The following is a 16929-nucleotide window of genomic DNA, read 5'->3' as shown; positions in this document are numbered from 1 at the left end:
AATGTTATGCTTTAATTTCTTCTTAGAGATAAAAACAAATTTCATGGTTCAACATCTGCATGAAGAAGTATGAAGAAAAAAAGAAAAAAGAGAATTACTACACAGTAAATTGGTTTTGTCCTTTGGGTTTGGACTTGACATTGGACGAGTACTAGCTATGGAGTTGCATTTGGATGTCTCTCTTGGATTTGACCATTTGAACAAAACATAATGGAAGGCATTGGTCCTTTCCAATTTTATAGGGTATTCAAGTTAGAAACGGATGTGTTACTAACTCACTCACCATAAAACAGATGTTTTTTAAATCCAATAAAGGAGTGGTGTAGTCTTCTCTGATATCAGCAGTTTTGTCAGTTGTCCAAGATTCCCCAGGCTGTTAACAAGGTATGAAAAACATCAATTGTTATTTCTATTAGGAGCAGACGGTGGCTTCTATAGTGGTCCAAAGTTAATTTCATTGATAAATACAAAGACCTCATAAGTAGGAATGATGTTAGTTGTGTAAAACGTATGATTTGATGCTAGTAATCAACAAATATTCTCCATTATTAAATTTTCCTGTATTATATTTTGAATGATTATAAATAAAGGATTTACATGTGTGATTAAACACACATTTCACAACGACATATAAACTCTTTATAATGTTTTAAGTAATGTGCCTACAGTCCAAATCAAGCAGACTGTCCTTTAGGATCAATGAATGGGCAATGCATATAAGCAAATGAAGAACTGTGCTACTTTATATTAAAAGAGTAGGCATGAGAAGAGTACTGAAGGTCTCTCAACTTTTGGTAGATACACAAGTGACAGCTATATTTATCAGGATGCTGATTCCCTGAAGATGTGTTCAAGCTTGAGCAATTCTGGTCTTAGAAGCAAATATATGGTTGAGGATAGCTGCAAGTCGCACACCACCTTGAGCCAGCCTTTTCTCCACAATAGGCAACCGAGAAAGGAAGTACCCATCTACATTATTCAATAAAATAACAAAGAATGAAGGGTCATCCTTCAGATATTATGAAACCAAATAAAATAATGTACACTGGTGGCAATCATTGAATATTGAATAATTTGGTGCGCTCCATCGGTCATGCTAAGGTACAGAGAAAATTTGTGATACGCACTTTAGATTTTATTTTATTAATATATTTGATAAAAGAAAAAGATTGAGTAGAAGAAAATGGATTCGCTCAATAATCTTTCCAAGGTAGAAAAGAACACAACACAGAAAAGCAAAGAAATAATAAAATTCCCACGTTGCATCTTCCGGAAGCTGATTCTTCCATTTCACCAAGACTTTAGTTAGAGCTGCATCTCTTCTCTTACCTGTCATCCGATCTAGAATAGGTTCAGGTTCTGGGTTGCCATTATTGCTTCTGCTGGATAAGGTAACTAGGTTAAAACATGGCAGCTCCTACATGTTCCTTGAGCTGCAATACATGAAAAACATAGTATATCTTCGAATGCATGGGAAGCTCGATCATATGAGCTGCAACACGCTGGTTCTGTATGTGGTTCTTCATGCTGGGTTTTCTATGTTGAACAGATCTGGATGGTCTTGGTTGGCTCATACGAGATAGGTGTAGACATAGTCGTATCAGCAAGTTGGTTTGGAGTTGTGTTTGTGGGGCTGATTTTCATGATTGGAGGAAGTGGACGTAGGTCTCAGTCCCCTATGTCAGTTTTGCGCTTAAGTATTGGTTAAAAGCTTAGGATTTGTTTGTAGTCTCTGTTTTTAGCCTTTAAATTAAATGTGGGTGTCTGTATAAGGGTTGAAATACCCCTGAAGTATTTCATTTAATTTACTTAATTCTTTGCTGATCAAAAAAAAAATATGAGCTGCAACACAATCAATGATTTTATGGGGTCCAAAGTATTTCGGGCTCAATTTGGCATATCACCGGTGGGCTACAGATACCTGTTTATAAGGGTGTAGCTTGACATAAACCCAATCCCCTATTTTATACTTCCAATAAATTCTATGCTTGTCGGACAACTGTTTAATTCAATCGTGTGCTTGCCTGATATGGAACTTAATCAGCTTCAACATTTCTTCTTGTTTCACCAAGCTCGGATCAACTGAGTCAACCTGCGATTCTCCCAGAAGATAGGGTAGGTAGATAGGAGGAGGCTGACCATAAACTATCTCGTATGGTGTGGTTTTGGTGGCAGTATGATGCGTTGTGTTATACCACCGTTCAGCCATGGGAAGTCACCTCGTCCACTCATGAGGAAATTTGTAAACATACATCGAAGATAAGTTCCTAAACACTTGTTCACAACCTCTGATGCCACCTGTTTGAGGATGGTAGCTAGTGGAGAGTTGCAACTGCATCCCTTGCAAACTCATGAAATCCTGCCAAATTGGGTAATGAATATAGCATCTTGATCACTCGTAATTGAATCTGGGAACCCATGTAACTTAAACATGTTATCCATGAAAGGTTAGGCTACCTCTTTGGCATGGTAAGGATGAGATAAAACAATGAAGTGGGTTGTTTTACTCAAACGATCCACTACAACCAGAATTACTTCATTACCATTGGAACTAGGCAGCACTTCTATAAAGTCCATCGTGATGTGTTGTCAATTTTTTTCTGAATGGAACCCACTTCTAATCTCAAGATCCTTGCCCACTACCAATTTCCCCTTGCTTCCCAGCTCACTATTACTCCATCTATAGTGTTTGCGGCTCTTTGAGTCCTCTTGTATGTCCTGTATTATTTGTTGTATGCTAAGATCATTTACCCATGATTGATAAATTCTCTCTAATAATTCAGAATGCAATTGTTGGGTAAGCAAACTGTTGCACTGCACCTATTCCATACAGGATAAAGCGTTAGCCACAACATTTTCTTGTCCTTTCTTATACTCAATGAAAAAATCAAATTCAATGGGTTTAACCAACCACTTTTGTTGGAAATCAGTTGTTAGTCTTTGGTCTAGAAGGTATTTCAGGCTAAAGTGGTCAGTCCTCACAATGAACTGCCTATTCAAGAAATAGTGACATGACACCAACTTTGAACAACAAACACCACAACCAATGGTTCCTTCTCATAAGTGGATAAGGACTACTGTTGGAGGCTCAATTCCCAGTTGATGTAGGCAATTGGGTGTTGATCCTGCATGAGCACAACTCCCACACACCCACCCGACACGTCCATTGGTTCCTTCTCATAAGTGGATAAGGACTATTTTTGGAGGCTCAATTCTCGGTTGATGTAGGCAATTCGGTGTGGATCTTGCATGAGCACAACTCCCACACACCTTCCCGACACGTCCACTTCAACGATGAATGTCTTGCTGAAGTCTAGTAATGCCAACACAGGAGCACTACTAAGTAATTCATTGAGCTTGCAAAATGTCTCCTTAGCTTCCCTGGTGCAGTTGAAGTTATTCTTCTCTAGCATATCATTTAAAGGTCACACCATAATCCCATACCCTTTTACAAACCTTTTGGAATAACCAATCAAGCCTAAAAACTCCATCGCAACATGGCTTACTAGCATATGTAGCCACCCCATCCTTCCCTATAATGTGTCCCAGGTATTCAACTTGTTCAACAACAAAGTAACACTTGGACTTTCGTGCAAACAGAAGGTTCTCTCTCAAAATCTGCAGAACAACTCTTAAACGGTTCATGTGATCAGCATAATCCTTGTTGTATATCAATATATCATAAATATGGTTGGACCACGCAATTCATGAGACCTTGGAATGTTGTTGGGGCATTGGTAAGCCCAAACGACATTACACAACATATTCTTAATGCCCACCATGAGTTCTAAACACAGTTTTATGAATGTCATTTGGTTCCATCATCACTTGGTTGTAACCTGACTGCAAATTGATTTTGGTGAATATAGTGGACCCGTGTAACTCATCTTTAAAATCATCAACCAAAGTAATTAGAAACTTGTTCTTCACATTGCTCGTATTAGGGTCCCTATAATCCACATAGAGCCTCCATGATCCATCTTTCTTCCCAACCAACACCATCGAATAAGGACTCCTACATTTTGAATTAGCCCCAGCCTTCAAATACTCTTGCACTATATTATTAGTGGCATCTTTTTGCTCTCTAACATATTTATAAGATCTTTATTCACGATATTGGATCCCTGCAACAAGGGAATCTTGTGATCAAACTCAGGTCTAAAGGGAGGTAGTTGGTTAGGTTCTTGGAAGGCATCATCATAATCTTCCAATATTTGATTTACCTACTCAGGTACAAATATCATGGTTGCATGAGCTCTTAAAGAATGCAACAACCCTCCTTCATTACACAACTCAATCATAGAGATATGCACCCCTTCATCTATAGCCTTTACCAACGACTTCTTTTTGGTCGTTTTAATTCGGGTATACCAAGTAATGTCTCCCAAAGCAAGTAGCCATTCAATCCCCATAACCAAGTCACAACACCCTAATTAGCAACATATTTGACGTGAATGTTGTCTACTAAATCGTCCATGTGAAATTCTTCACCATTGAAGAAATGGTCAAATTCAATCCATCAGCCACCACCATATTAACAGGTTTTGCACCCATATTTCTTGGTTATCTTACTGTCCAAGAAATTGTGTGCTACCACTATCAATCAACATGTGTAATGGCTTCTTTTAATAGTAACCCGTAATTCGCACTATGCGAAAACTCTCCATCCCCGTTAAAGCATTGACAAAGATTTGTGGTTCAGGTTCCAATAATGGCTCCAACAATTCTTTCTCCATATCCTTGCCTCGCACTCACTTCTCTTCCTCCTTCACTTCCAAGAAATATACCTATAGCTTCATTTATGTTAAGTTGTGCTTCGATGAGTAAGGGCTATCACAAAAGTAACAAAGGCCTTTGACTCTTGTTTCATTCATATAAGTTGGTGTTAAACTTTGTCCTCCACTACTTCTCTCCTTACATCCCACCAGGTTGGTACCCCATGTCCCACCGTTTCACCCATCGTCATTTTCATCCCTAGAACTCCCTTCTGGTGTTTCTGCACTCCAATCTTGGAAGGGAAAATGATTTATTAATTGTAGTGAGTTGAAACATTCTTACCAACATGTGGTTATCCTTCCGTAATCCATCCAAGAAACAACTAATCATGTAATCCTCTAATAGATTTAAATAGGTTACTATTGCATTGAACTTTTCATAGTGTTCGGAAATAGTTTTTCGTTGGTGCAACTTCATTAATTCTGCCATAGGGTCATATGAAAGTAGTATTGGTCAAGAAATAGTTTCTTGTAGTCACTCCAAAACACGTGTAGTTGATGGTCTTCGCAATTGCAGTGTGCCATTGTAAAGCACGCCCTTCCATATGTACCATTGCCAATTTCACCTTCACCTCCTTTGGTGTGTTGTCAATCAAGAAGAAATTATCATATTGATAAAGCCACTAGTACATGTTCTTCTCGGAAAAATGAGAGAAATCAATACAAGCCACTCGCATCCCACAAGTAAGAATTATCCCCTCTACTACCATGGAACCCATTCGTGTTGCTCCCCTACTGCTGTAGGAAATCCTGTAATGTGTCCTCATAGACTCCCCTAAGGTTCTTCATATTGAACCCGCAACCTCTGCTAATCTTGCTTGCAATTTCGCCATGACTCTTTCCTCCATTTTCTTCATAGCTACAAAATTACATGTTGCCTCCACCATGGCCCCCGAGATTCAACCATCCGATACCAATTGTTAAAGAAAAAGCCGTATTCTAGGAATCACTCGAAGAATACAAAACAGAGGGAACATATATGACAGAAACATTCTGATATTCGTTCATAGATTGAAAGAAGAAGAATACAATTCCATTACAAGCCCCCTCTCTTACCCAAACAACCACCCCTTTATATCTCAATCCGAAATAACTGTTATCCATTATTTCTGTTATTGCACGTGCACTTAGTTACAACAATTATTCATAACAACTACCTTAAAGCTAAGGAAAACAAGGATACTAAAAAAAGAACACTACCCACAATAGAAGGAGAAGAGGAAAGCTCTAGCTGACGATTTTGGAGTTCCTCTAATATTTTATTTGTCCATGAGAAAATAGGAAATACCTTCTAAAGTGCTTCCTGGTGTAGCATTCTTATAGGCAAACTTGCATGCTAAGCTAATGCTTTCAGAAGCATACCTGAATTGAAACCAATAAAATCAGGATATGCAATTTCAAATTATATAAGTTGTATGCAAGAAGTATTACAGTTACCATTAATTTGATGATATGGCAAACCAAGGGGAGTCCCTGGCTATCTAAATATGCAACAACAATGGTAACCTTATCCGACTAGGTAAGTTACACGGAGCAATTGGTATTGGGATTAAGACAATTATTTCAACTTTATCAATTCAATGTTTTCAAGGTGCAGAGTTATGACAATGAGGCACGAGAAATGAATGTAAAACTGTCTACATGCATATAAAAATAATAACTATCAAGCAAAGAAGACTGTAACCAGTTTAATACTAAGCAGCCAATGAGACAAAACAAGAGAGTAAAAAAGGGTGTGTATAATGCTTATACCGATCTGGACAGGCTGTGGAGTTGTGTGCACAATGTTCCCAAATTGAAACATCATTTGACCAATTATCCTGCAGAAAGCGAGTAAAAACAATAGTTAGTCAATTTGGCCTATGCGTATCTATAGAAGTCCCAGCATAGCAATAATCATGACGACCAAAGAAAAAAGCTTCAGTTTATCTATGCTGGGTATCATCATCATTTGAATAAATACATTAAAAAAATTAGAAAAATAAAACTCACTGTAATATTCCTTTGAATAGCTTGTATCATAATAGAAAGATTTGAATCATAGAAGGTTTTTAGAGCAGACTGAATAATCATGGTATCCCACACCTGGACCAAAACCGAAATCACTGAATTTAGTTGATTTACTGAATTATTGACGGGGACAGATTGGATGAGCATGATGACCAACAGATAAAAACCAAATGATTACGTAGAAGATCTTAGTGTCAAAGAAATTAAGAATCACTTGCAAAAGTGGGTGCATCTTTTACCTACAGCATGTGATAATACAATAAGGTTTCTTTAACTTTGGCATCAAATGCTAAGTGTAGGTATCAGTTTAGACTGCAAGGAATAAATAGAATTAAAATTAAAACTCGTATCTTTTTCCTTAAAAAGGGATTGGGATCCCAAATCTTTTCCTTGCTCATAATACCTGTTACTCCCAAACACAATGAAGAAAGCAACAAGATACTGACAAAAAAATAATATACAAGTAAAATTTCTCTCAAAAAACTATAAATCTTTGTTAAATTACACTAAGAAAAGGAAAAAAAAAAACAACTTCGGTTACTTAATACAATTAAGTCATAGAAGGGAATAAGCCAGTGTAAAGTTATCAACTAACATAGAATCTGATTCTAGGCATTTACATGATGGAGATTTGTTTTCCTTCTGTACCAACGAACTGTAATTGAATTTCCACCTAGGTCTCCAAGGAAACCAACATGTAGGGGCTGCACCAGAAATCAAAAATGAAAAACATATCCTTTCAAGCACAAGTTAGCTGAAGAAAAATAGACATCTAACCATGCGATTGTAATTTTCGCACAATACATCAAAAAGAATATCTTGACTAATTACCACCAATGCTTGTTTTAGACTTTCAAGTTCTCATTACTTACCTACCCATAGGTAAACTCAAATACTCTAAGTTGTCACTCATGCAAATCGAGGACAAGATTTGAAAGCCATAGTTACTTTTTGAACCAAGAATAACTTGTGTTTTTTATAATATTTTAAATAGGAACAAAGAAGAACAAACCTGATGAACATCCCCAACAAAATGTGACAAAAACAGAAGTGCCTCAGTCAAATTATCTGTATTTGATAAAGGTAGAATCAGAACAGAAAATTAAAGGACATATCTACTAAAAAATTAAGAATGCAATCTGTGAATGCACATACAGTTTAATTCAGATGAAGGGCCTGCTTCTGCTGTTTTAAGTTGCATCGTATAGTTGTATATTCCTCCAGTTACACACCTGTGTTTATGCTTGGAAGAATCATGGCAATCTCCTTCAAGAATCATGAGAGTCACATCATAGTAACTTGAAAAGTGTGTTGCCTTTGAACAGTTTAAGTCTTATTTGGATAAACTTCTCGGGAAATACTAGTAGAAGAAAGAAATTAAAATGAACTTATAGTGTTCTTGGATGGAGACCTTTTAGAAAAGGTAATTCATTTTTATACAGAATGTCAAATGTTTTACAGTAAAATATGTTGTTTGTATAAAAGAAATTGAAATTAACAAGAATAATTTGATTATTTTTAATTATAGAATTTCAATATTACACTTAAAAAAAAGTAAGAATTTGAAATTCTACTTATTTTCTAATCTCTCACTATTAAGAAGTGGATTTTAAACCTGACTCAACCTTACAAAAACGACTCATAAGGTGAGGTTTGTACTCACTTATATACCATGCAATGTCTTTATCTCTAGTTGGTGTGTGATCTCTAACACACCCCCTCACGTCGATACCTGTCAACTCATACGTGAGACTATATATTTATGGGTGATGGCTCTGATATCATATTAAAAAGTGGACTTTGAGCATAACTCAACATTTTAGCTTGGCTTCAACAAGGATGTTGTTGCCTCAACCTCGGCTGAGATGTTATCATCTTGGTCGTACCTAAGATAACGCCAGTTCAACCAAGGTCTGGATGTCATTGGCTCAACCTGAATTGGAACTTCATCCGCTAAGTTTAGGTCACGACATCTTGACTTTACATTATCTTTTTTACTAATGAGTGTTGGGGTTTCTTTTAGGTTGAAGTTGATTGTAATTAGTTTTGGTTGACATTGTCAATTAGTTGATCTCTAGTTCAACTTTTCTAAAAGTTGACAGATTCACTTATGGAAGAAGTATAATTCATTTTAGCTTCTTATTTTCTTTTCCAATAAGTATTTGTTGATAAGTTTATCCAAAGAGAAGCTACACATAGAAAAATTCCATCAAAGCCAATGTAGCATAGGGCCAAACAAACTCACTGCAGTATTCGTAGTTACACTTGAAATCCGGCGTGTCAACATAATGTAAAGCGCTACTCCAACGATAGTGGTAATTAAACCTAACCTCGTCAGCCCAAGAGCACACTGCAGCAAGATCACCTTCAGCAGAATCTGGAAGCAATTGTTTGACAGCAAATAAAGCATCTTCACTAAGATAACCCTGCAAATTGCAATTCAAACCCTCCAACAATATTTTACCAACACTGCAGTCTCTGGATAAACACATAGTAAAACCCCAAAACCGCTTATATTCCCAAACCAACTAAGCTTCTAACTGACCCTTCAGTTATACTCAATACTCTATTGTTTTCACAGCATGTTCTACGCTGCACTGGATCTGTTATCATGTGTTGCATATTGAAATCAATTTATGAATAATTGAGACATTGATAATGAATCCAGAAAGAGATGTAAAGGCAAAGAATAGTGTGGTATTGTTACTTTACCTGTGCAATCTTACAAGTGACATAGTGACCCTCCTTTCCCCAACCCAGAACAGTTGGCAGTGGCATCAGCAACAGTAGAAATAACACTCTCACTCTCTCATCACCCATATGCGTCATGTTAATATTACACAACTATCACCAACAACATGGAAACATACACAGACACAACAAATCTTGCGAATGAGTTTGGTGCTAAGCCTAAAATTCCTAAATAGTAAGTAAATACCCAAACCCCAACTACAAAGTAACTTCCTAAATTTTCATTTACCAAAAGGAAAGGGAAAGGATGAGTCACCACAATTCAGATCACCTTACTGGAACCAACGGGTGTATCTGTAGGTAGCAAATGTTTGTCAAAAAGTTTTTTTTTTCATTTTCAGAAAACATAATAAATTTTTGAGATTTTAATTTTCAAAAATTATTAAAACATGTTTAATTCACTATAAATATTCTTAAAAAAAAATCAAATTAGATATTTCGAAATTGTATTCAAATATATTAAATGAAATATGACGTTTCTACAAAAGGGAATTTGACATTTTTGCAACATCAAAACTTTTCTCCCAATTGAAAAAAAAAAATCTCGCTTTCATTTTATAAAAAGTAAGTAAAAGATATGCCTGAGAATAGAATTTTCTAAGAATGTTATTTTATAAATAAAAATAAACATTAGTTATGGTAGATTATTTTAAGAAAAAAAATCTACAAAAACATCTCTTTGCATCTATATATTAGGTTAAGTTTGTATCCACCTATTTATTATACTCTTTTTTGTGAGGAATTGGAGTACCAATAGTTTAGAGTTGAATTGAACAATTTGAGTTAATTTGAAAGAATAAAAATAAGAAAGTTGAGTTTCTTGAGTTCGTCGATAAAGAGAAATGAGTTGAATGTTACTAGAATTATATTTGACTTTCGATTTGTAATTTCAATTACATATTTATCCTTAAATTTGTAAAGTTCATTTTAAAAAATTGTGACAAAGTGATGAGGTTAAATTGTATTCTTATGAGTGATAAAATTGGTTTTTTTATAATAACCTCTTTGACTCCTTAAATATGTTTCTAATTTTGTTTATAATTAATCAAGGAACAATAATCATTATACTGTGTTTGACATTTGAGTAAAACATTTTTATTGTGTCACTTATCAGTTCATTCTCATATATGATGACAATACAATTGTATTATGTTTGACCTTATTTTATTTACATATAACTTAATATTTACTAATATAATGTTTTTTCAATGTATGCGGGTTTGAAGTAATGTCTTTCTCATCTTCAAGATCAAAATGACAAAGAGGTCCTCTATAACAAAAGGGTACATGATTCATACATGATGATATCTCTACTCCAAATTTGCCTCCCTTTGCACATGTGTTATATCACCAACAATACTTCACAAATGAATAAATATTATGGCGATTATGAGACTAAAGTGATTATCTAGTCAAAGGTTATAAATTTATTTTTCCTTATTTTTTTATTGTATTTGAATTTCCTTAACACTTAGCATTTAAAAACTTTTAGTTTTTTTTTGTCGTAGAGATATCATTGGTACAATGACCTTGTCAATGTGTTTTACACAAATTTTAAACTATTGGACTCATAATATTTGGTTAGTAACGTCTTGAAGAATAATATCATAATAAATCACGATGATTGGATAAATATTTTGAACTTGAAATATGAGAGACATGAGTGATTTATTGAGCCTGGGATCTTTGAAAAAATTAAATATAATCAACATAGTCACCACATAAGTGCATGGCATATGTCAGGGGTCACCATGCCGAACAACATGACCTAGATAAAAAAAAAACACTTAAAAAATGGAGATGAACATTTCAAGGTTGAATGACATTAATCTCATCTGTCAGAAGATGACAACACATTAAACTAAATATTGATTGGAATTTAAGAATTGCAATAAGGTGTGTATGAGTTATATGAATACCATTTCATCTAACCTTCATCATGAATTGAAATATATGTTCATCAAATGATTGATGTTGTTGAAATATCGAAATTTTATTTTTTATTTATGTTTTTCCACTTTTAGAATCACTATATTCTTATCCATAATTAAATTTCAACATCTTTTTATACAATTATTCCCATATAATTATTCATTATTCAAATCTAATTTATACTTATTCTTTTGCAAAATAAATCAAAAGATATATTAGTAATTTCTTATATAACAATTTTTACACATTTTTTCAGCAAATTTTGTCCCACTTTCCACTCAAACTCAATTCCCACTCATTTTTTTTTTCTCTCCACCCACACTCCAATCCAAATAAACCCTTTCTGTAATAATATTAATAATATATATAATTAATATGCTTATACTTCAAATAATATTATAAATATATAATTTCAAAAGTAGCCCCACAAAAGCCTATGGCAATGACCTTATAGAGTACAACATTAATCTTAACACAATTGTGATATACTTGATAAAAACTTATCATTCATTATAGGATTAGATTTACTCCTAAAGATATTTTTCATATCTTACTTAAAGAAATGCTACAATATCATAGAAGAGAGCTCCACAAGCAAAGGTGTGCGTTTGAAGAGAAAGACATATAATAAAAGCAAAGGTACATGTATTTGGTGGTATCCTCCACTCTAGAGAAGCTTTAAATAGAATCTTCTAGATTGAAGGTAAACTTTGACAAATCCAAAAGCTTGTTTGCTAAAGGACCATAGGTACCTCCAACATAATTTTCCTAACTAATACTTTGGGTACCATAAATGTAAATATAATATATATTTTGTAATATTTGTTTAATTGTTGTTGAATAATATGCTTAGATATTCATACAAACTACTCAATAGTCTAACCTACACAATTACTTATTCTATATCATGAAATAGGATATTTTAAATGATAGAAACTTTTTTTATATGTTTTCTATTTCCATCTCTTGAAATAAAATCAATTTCGACTTTATATGTAAAAACAACAAATATTTTTGTAAAAGTCATTAGTTGTTAACAAATTATTTATTTGAAGCTGTATGTTTAAACTATTGCAGTTTAAAAAATATTGTCCCCTTTCATAAATTTCTGTATCCGTGGCAAGAGGTAAATTTGATGAATACAACCAAAACCAATGCAACAAGAAATTACTTTTAAAAAATAAGAAAAATGTAGTTGTTTTTATTTACTTTCTATTCAAATTTGCTAGTGAATAAAAACTTTAGCTAATAACACTGTGAGCTTATTGTGTCAAATTTTTAATAGGTTTATTGTCTTAATTAGAATCCTCAAATGCTGTCAAAAGGAAATTAAAACCTACAAATCCAAATAGATGAAGTTCATGGTGGCTTCAATTATCCGAGGCCTTAATAATTTTTTTTTTTGTTAAGAAGGTCCTAAAATTAATTATTAGTTGAAAACAAGCCAGGTGTCGAAAATTGATTTTTAATCGTTATTAATAATAAGAACAGGTAAAAACATTTTAGTTATTAATTACATATTTAACCAAAAATGACTTTAAATTGTAAAATTAATGTATTAAAATCGTCCTCATATTAATATTTTATCTATTTTAATTACTAGCAAAGAATTAACAAAATAAAGATAATAAAAACATATTGAATATAATTAAAATTTTAGAGGGAGGAAAACCCACTATATCCTATTGTCTGTGATTTAATACATTTGAAAATTAAAAATTAGAGTTTTGATTATGTGTTTAATTTAGAAGATATAAATTGGATGTGATATTATTAGAATTTGAATTGGTTTAGAAAGAGGGTAATATAAAAGAAGAAGAATAATTTAGTTGAAGATAGTTAGGTGAGGGTTAGGTTGAAAAATAATGAAAATGAAAAGAGAAAAGAGAAAATAGTGTGATTTGGTGGGTAACGTGTTGCAGAGATGGGAGAAGGAGAGGAAATAGTAGGCGCAATGCATTGAGATTTGAGCATTGCGTTTCTTATTAGTAGTTATTTGGTTTTCAACTGCTACACGTCGATGCCGTAAGCCGTGGCGTGCAGCAATAATAATATGTGGGAGCCCACACGCAACCCCTTTCTCTTTCCCCCTGGACCCTACCGCACCCGATTTATTTCATGCAATCCATTCCCTTCTTAATCATAAGGAACGCACCTCTCTCTCCCAACCATTCCATAACGTCTTCTGCTTCCTGTAAGCCCTTCTCTCTCCCTCTCCTTGTTCAACGTCTTCATTATTGCTTTTCACCCTTTCAATTCTTTTTTAGGATTTCTTCTGATTTTAGGCTCAATTTTAACATGCCTTTTTATTTCATGACTCTGTGCTGATTTCTTTGTTTTCGTTTCTGTTTATGCTCCGTTGTTGTTTGGTTCCTGCGAAATTTGCGGGAGATTTCGGAAACCTATAACGTCCATTCATTTTGTCATTCTTATCGTTAAAACCGCGTTTTACCTTGATTTTTCGATTTGAGCAGAAATAATTTCTGATACCCAGAGTTTAATTTGAGAGAAAGTTGAGATTAGTTCACTGTCTTGGATTAGTTCTGATTTATTTGAGACAAAGTTTAGATTTTTAGTGTTTTTCTTCTGCTGGGTCTGTGAGTACTTTGGTCACTGTTTTGTTTGCATTTTGATGTTTGGTGGAATGAAATAATGGTGTTAGTTGTTAGATCCCCTTTGTGGCGTTGCGATCTTCGCAGTAGCTAACATGTTATGTTTTGGGTTTTGTGGGTTTACTTTCAGCGAAGAAGGACTCTTCTCTTTGCGCGTGTCCCGTTCTCTTCTCCAATTTTCCTCCATCCCCACTGTGTGATTGGTTTCAATATAGTGTATTCATATACTCATGAGTACCATGGAGGTTAAGCTCTGGAATGACAAGCGCGAGAGAGAAATGTTTGACAACTTTGCTGAGCTTTTTGCCATCATCAAGGCCACTGAGAGGCTTGAGAAAGCCTATGTTAGAGACATAATCTCAGCCCAGGAATATGAGTTAGAGTGCCAAAAGCTCATTGCTCATTTCAAAACCTTGGCTTCCACCCTTAAAGACACTGTGCCTAGCATTGAGCGATTTGCAGACACTTATAAGATGGAGTGCCCGGCTGCACTTAACCGCCTTGTGGTGTCTGGTGTGCCGGCTACGGTGGAGCATCGTGCGACTGCAGCTGCCACTGCTTCCACCTCGGCTGCTGCTGTGGCTGAGTGTGTGCAGAATTTTATTACATCAATGGATTCCTTGAAACTTAACATGGTCGCTGTGGATCAGGTGCATCCTTTGCTCTCGGACCTTTATGCTTCACTCAATAAGTTGACAATCCTGCCGCCTGATTTTGAGGGTAAAATCAAAATGAAGGAATGGATTGCAAGGTTATCCAAGATGGGTGCAGCTGATGAGTTGACAGAACAACAGGCCCGGCAGCTTCACTTTGATCTTGAGTCTTCTTACAATTCCTTTATGGCAGCCTTACCCAATGCTGGTACATGATTGAGTGGCCAGTACTTGTACATTAAATCAGAATTTCGTTCTTTCTTTTCTGTATTGTATCTGGTTATGAATCTTGTTGATTGGAGGAAAGGAATTTTCTATTTGGTTACAGCTTATACATTTTTAATGCTGGATCCTTGGATATCTACTAATGATGGCTTTGTGCTGATCATTGAAGTTTTATTTGTTATTGTGGACGAGTTTTCAGCTTTTGTTTTCTTACCTGCAGTTGATTGTTTTTTAGTTTGGTTTGAGTTTCTCGGTCTTACTAGCAAGGGTGAAATCTCCTAGAAACTCGATTGTTGAGTTTACAGCTGTATATCTTTGTCTTTGTACCAATAAACGTGTTTCAGGACTACCCTAATCAATATCATACAGTGATAGATCTTTCAAATAATTGGCATGATTAATAGTTTTTGATGTACATGAACTATGCTTATCATTAGTAGTTATGCAATTATTGAGTGGAGATGCGAGGAAACAGGGAGGAGAGTGAACAAATAGGTGAAAAGGAGAAGGTTGTTTGGATGTGTTCCATATGGGGGATAAAATAGGAGATCTGTGTCTTTTCATTTCTCCTCTAGTATGTAGAGGTGTGCAGCTTGGAAGATGCATCTGCATGTTTTGTGCTGAGAAACCACTAAAAATTGTGCATGTAGTCCATTGTCCATTAAAAGTCGATTAACTATGATTTTTTATTCTTTTCTTCTATATATGTTGTGCCCTGTTTTTCTTAAACCTTACTATTTTATTTCATTTCATTTTTCACTTATTTTCATTCGTGTTGTGTTATTTCTTTCCTCCCTATTTGTATTCACTGAATCACTTTTTGTTTCCTTCTTATCAAACACACTGTATGTCAGTAGACTCAAAGATGCACAGAATTACTGAAAAATCGTTATCTTCGTGCTCTATCTTATCTATGAGGACACATGATTTCGATTACCTTGCATACAAACCAGTCTGTACATACAAGGCACTTTGGTAGTATGTTTTTTCTTCGAGAATTCAGCATCCGAACGATCTCTGCAATCAAATGTTTGTTTTGGAAATTTGTTTCATTGGCATGCCTTATTTTTGCTTTGATCATCTTAATTAAATGACAAGTATTGCATCATATATACTTTTCTTCTCATTTATCTTCTCTTATCTGAATTTCTAATAGAGATGAAGATTATATTAGTAATAGGTTTTTAAGACAGGTACTCTGTGGTCTGGAAAGGTATGGCTGTATAAAAATGGTGCTCTGCCATAAATTACAGCCATTATCCACTGCATCTTAGAATGAAACTGGATAAATTGATGAAATGTAAAGTGGTGCACTTCATGTCAAGCTATGAACATCTGGTGTTCAGAATATTCAAGAAAAAAGTGGGATAGTTTGGACATGATATAATATCAGAAGGACAACGACAGTTACCTAGAATCTGTTTGGTAGATTGCAGGTCAAAAAGATTTGGTATACCTGTTAATTAATGATTAGACTACAGTTTTCCCCTCTGATATTTAACTCGATCACTGGTTTGGTTGAGTATGAAAATTGACACTACTTCAATTCATTATAACAAAAAAAATAGTCCATCTTCAACACAAGACTGGTAGTAAATTAATACTACAACAAAATTTATTCTGTGATGACCAAAAACTGTTTGTAGTGCTAGTGACAAGCAATTTTCTTTCATTATTTTTAAAAAAAAAATTCTAAGTAGTAGTTGTAGTATCGAAACGAATGGTATGATTGCGTATAACAATTTAAGGAAACTAACGTTAGGGACCAGAAGCTGAGTAGTATTCTGCAGAAGAAATCATTTAGGACTTATGAGCTATGCTTGTTAAGTAAACTGAATACAAAGCACGTTTTAGTTAACAATGAGGCTTGCTGTCTCGGACCTATGTTTCAAGAAAATGGCTGCAGCAAGTCCTTTTATTTCTACTCTGTAGAATATAATTCTCTTTTGTCCTTCTCTATGCATAATGACA

General features: G+C 34.6%; 2 protein-coding genes across 9 annotated transcripts; one reads left to right on the top strand and one right to left on the bottom strand.

Annotated features, from left to right (window-relative positions):
• Positions 1-514: 514 nt before the first annotated feature.
• On the bottom strand, positions 515-10062 carry LOC137811984 (endonuclease 4). 8 transcript variants are annotated; one of them, XR_016518725.1, is made up of 10 exons: positions 9498-10062; positions 9031-9211; positions 7941-8051; positions 7798-7853; positions 7406-7489; positions 7025-7097; positions 6768-6860; positions 6528-6595; positions 6064-6137; positions 515-969 (listed from the first exon to the last, which is right to left on the bottom strand). XR_016518725.1 is itself a non-coding variant. In XM_068613844.2 (9 exons), the coding sequence occupies exons 1-9, from the start codon at positions 9612-9614 to the stop codon at positions 851-853; spliced, it is 903 nt and encodes a 300-aa protein (XP_068469945.1). In that variant the 5' UTR covers positions 9615-10062; the 3' UTR covers positions 515-850. The 8 variants fall into 8 exon arrangements, 5 of the variants coding, with proteins under 5 accessions (XP_068469945.1, XP_090154921.1, XP_090154923.1 ...); XR_016518726.1 differs by having other exon boundaries at positions 718-969; positions 7381-7489; XR_016518727.1 differs by lacking the exon at positions 7025-7097 and having other exon boundaries at positions 7381-7489.
• Positions 10063-13317: 3255 nt separating this feature from the next.
• On the top strand, positions 13318-15065 carry VPS28-1 (vacuolar protein sorting-associated protein-like protein). Its single transcript, XM_068613843.2, has 2 exons — positions 13318-13662; positions 14211-15065. The coding sequence occupies exon 2, from the start codon at positions 14311-14313 to the stop codon at positions 14947-14949; it is 639 nt and encodes a 212-aa protein (XP_068469944.1). The 5' UTR covers positions 13318-13662; positions 14211-14310; the 3' UTR covers positions 14950-15065.
• Positions 15066-16929: the final 1864 nt, after the last annotated feature.

This window comes from Phaseolus vulgaris, chromosome 2 (genome assembly GCF_051622355.1).
Source record: "Phaseolus vulgaris cultivar YP4 chromosome 2, ASM5162235v1, whole genome shotgun sequence".
NCBI lineage: Eukaryota > Viridiplantae > Streptophyta > Magnoliopsida > Fabales > Fabaceae > Phaseolus > Phaseolus vulgaris.
Note: the sequence above shows the minus strand (reverse complement) of the source record. Positions and strands in the feature narration are given on the sequence as shown.

Bases quoted from the DNA above. Each gene is read 5' to 3' on its own strand.
- LOC137811984 (XM_068613844.2), bottom strand. From the start codon at position 9,614: ATGACGCATATGGGTGATGAGAGAGTGAGAGTGTTATTTCTACTGTTG. The intron at 7,490-7,797 runs GTTTGTTCTTCT...TTTCTGGTGCAG, and splicing joins TTGTTGGGGATGTTCATCAG to CCCCTACATGTTGGTTTCCT. The intron at 970-6,063 runs GTATTTCCTATT...TGAATAATGTAG, and splicing joins ACCAGGAAGCACTTTAGAAG to ATGGGTACTTCCTTTCTCGG.
- VPS28-1 (XM_068613843.2), top strand. From the start codon at position 14,311: ATGAGTACCATGGAGGTTAAGCTCTGGAATGACAAGCGCGAGAGAGAA.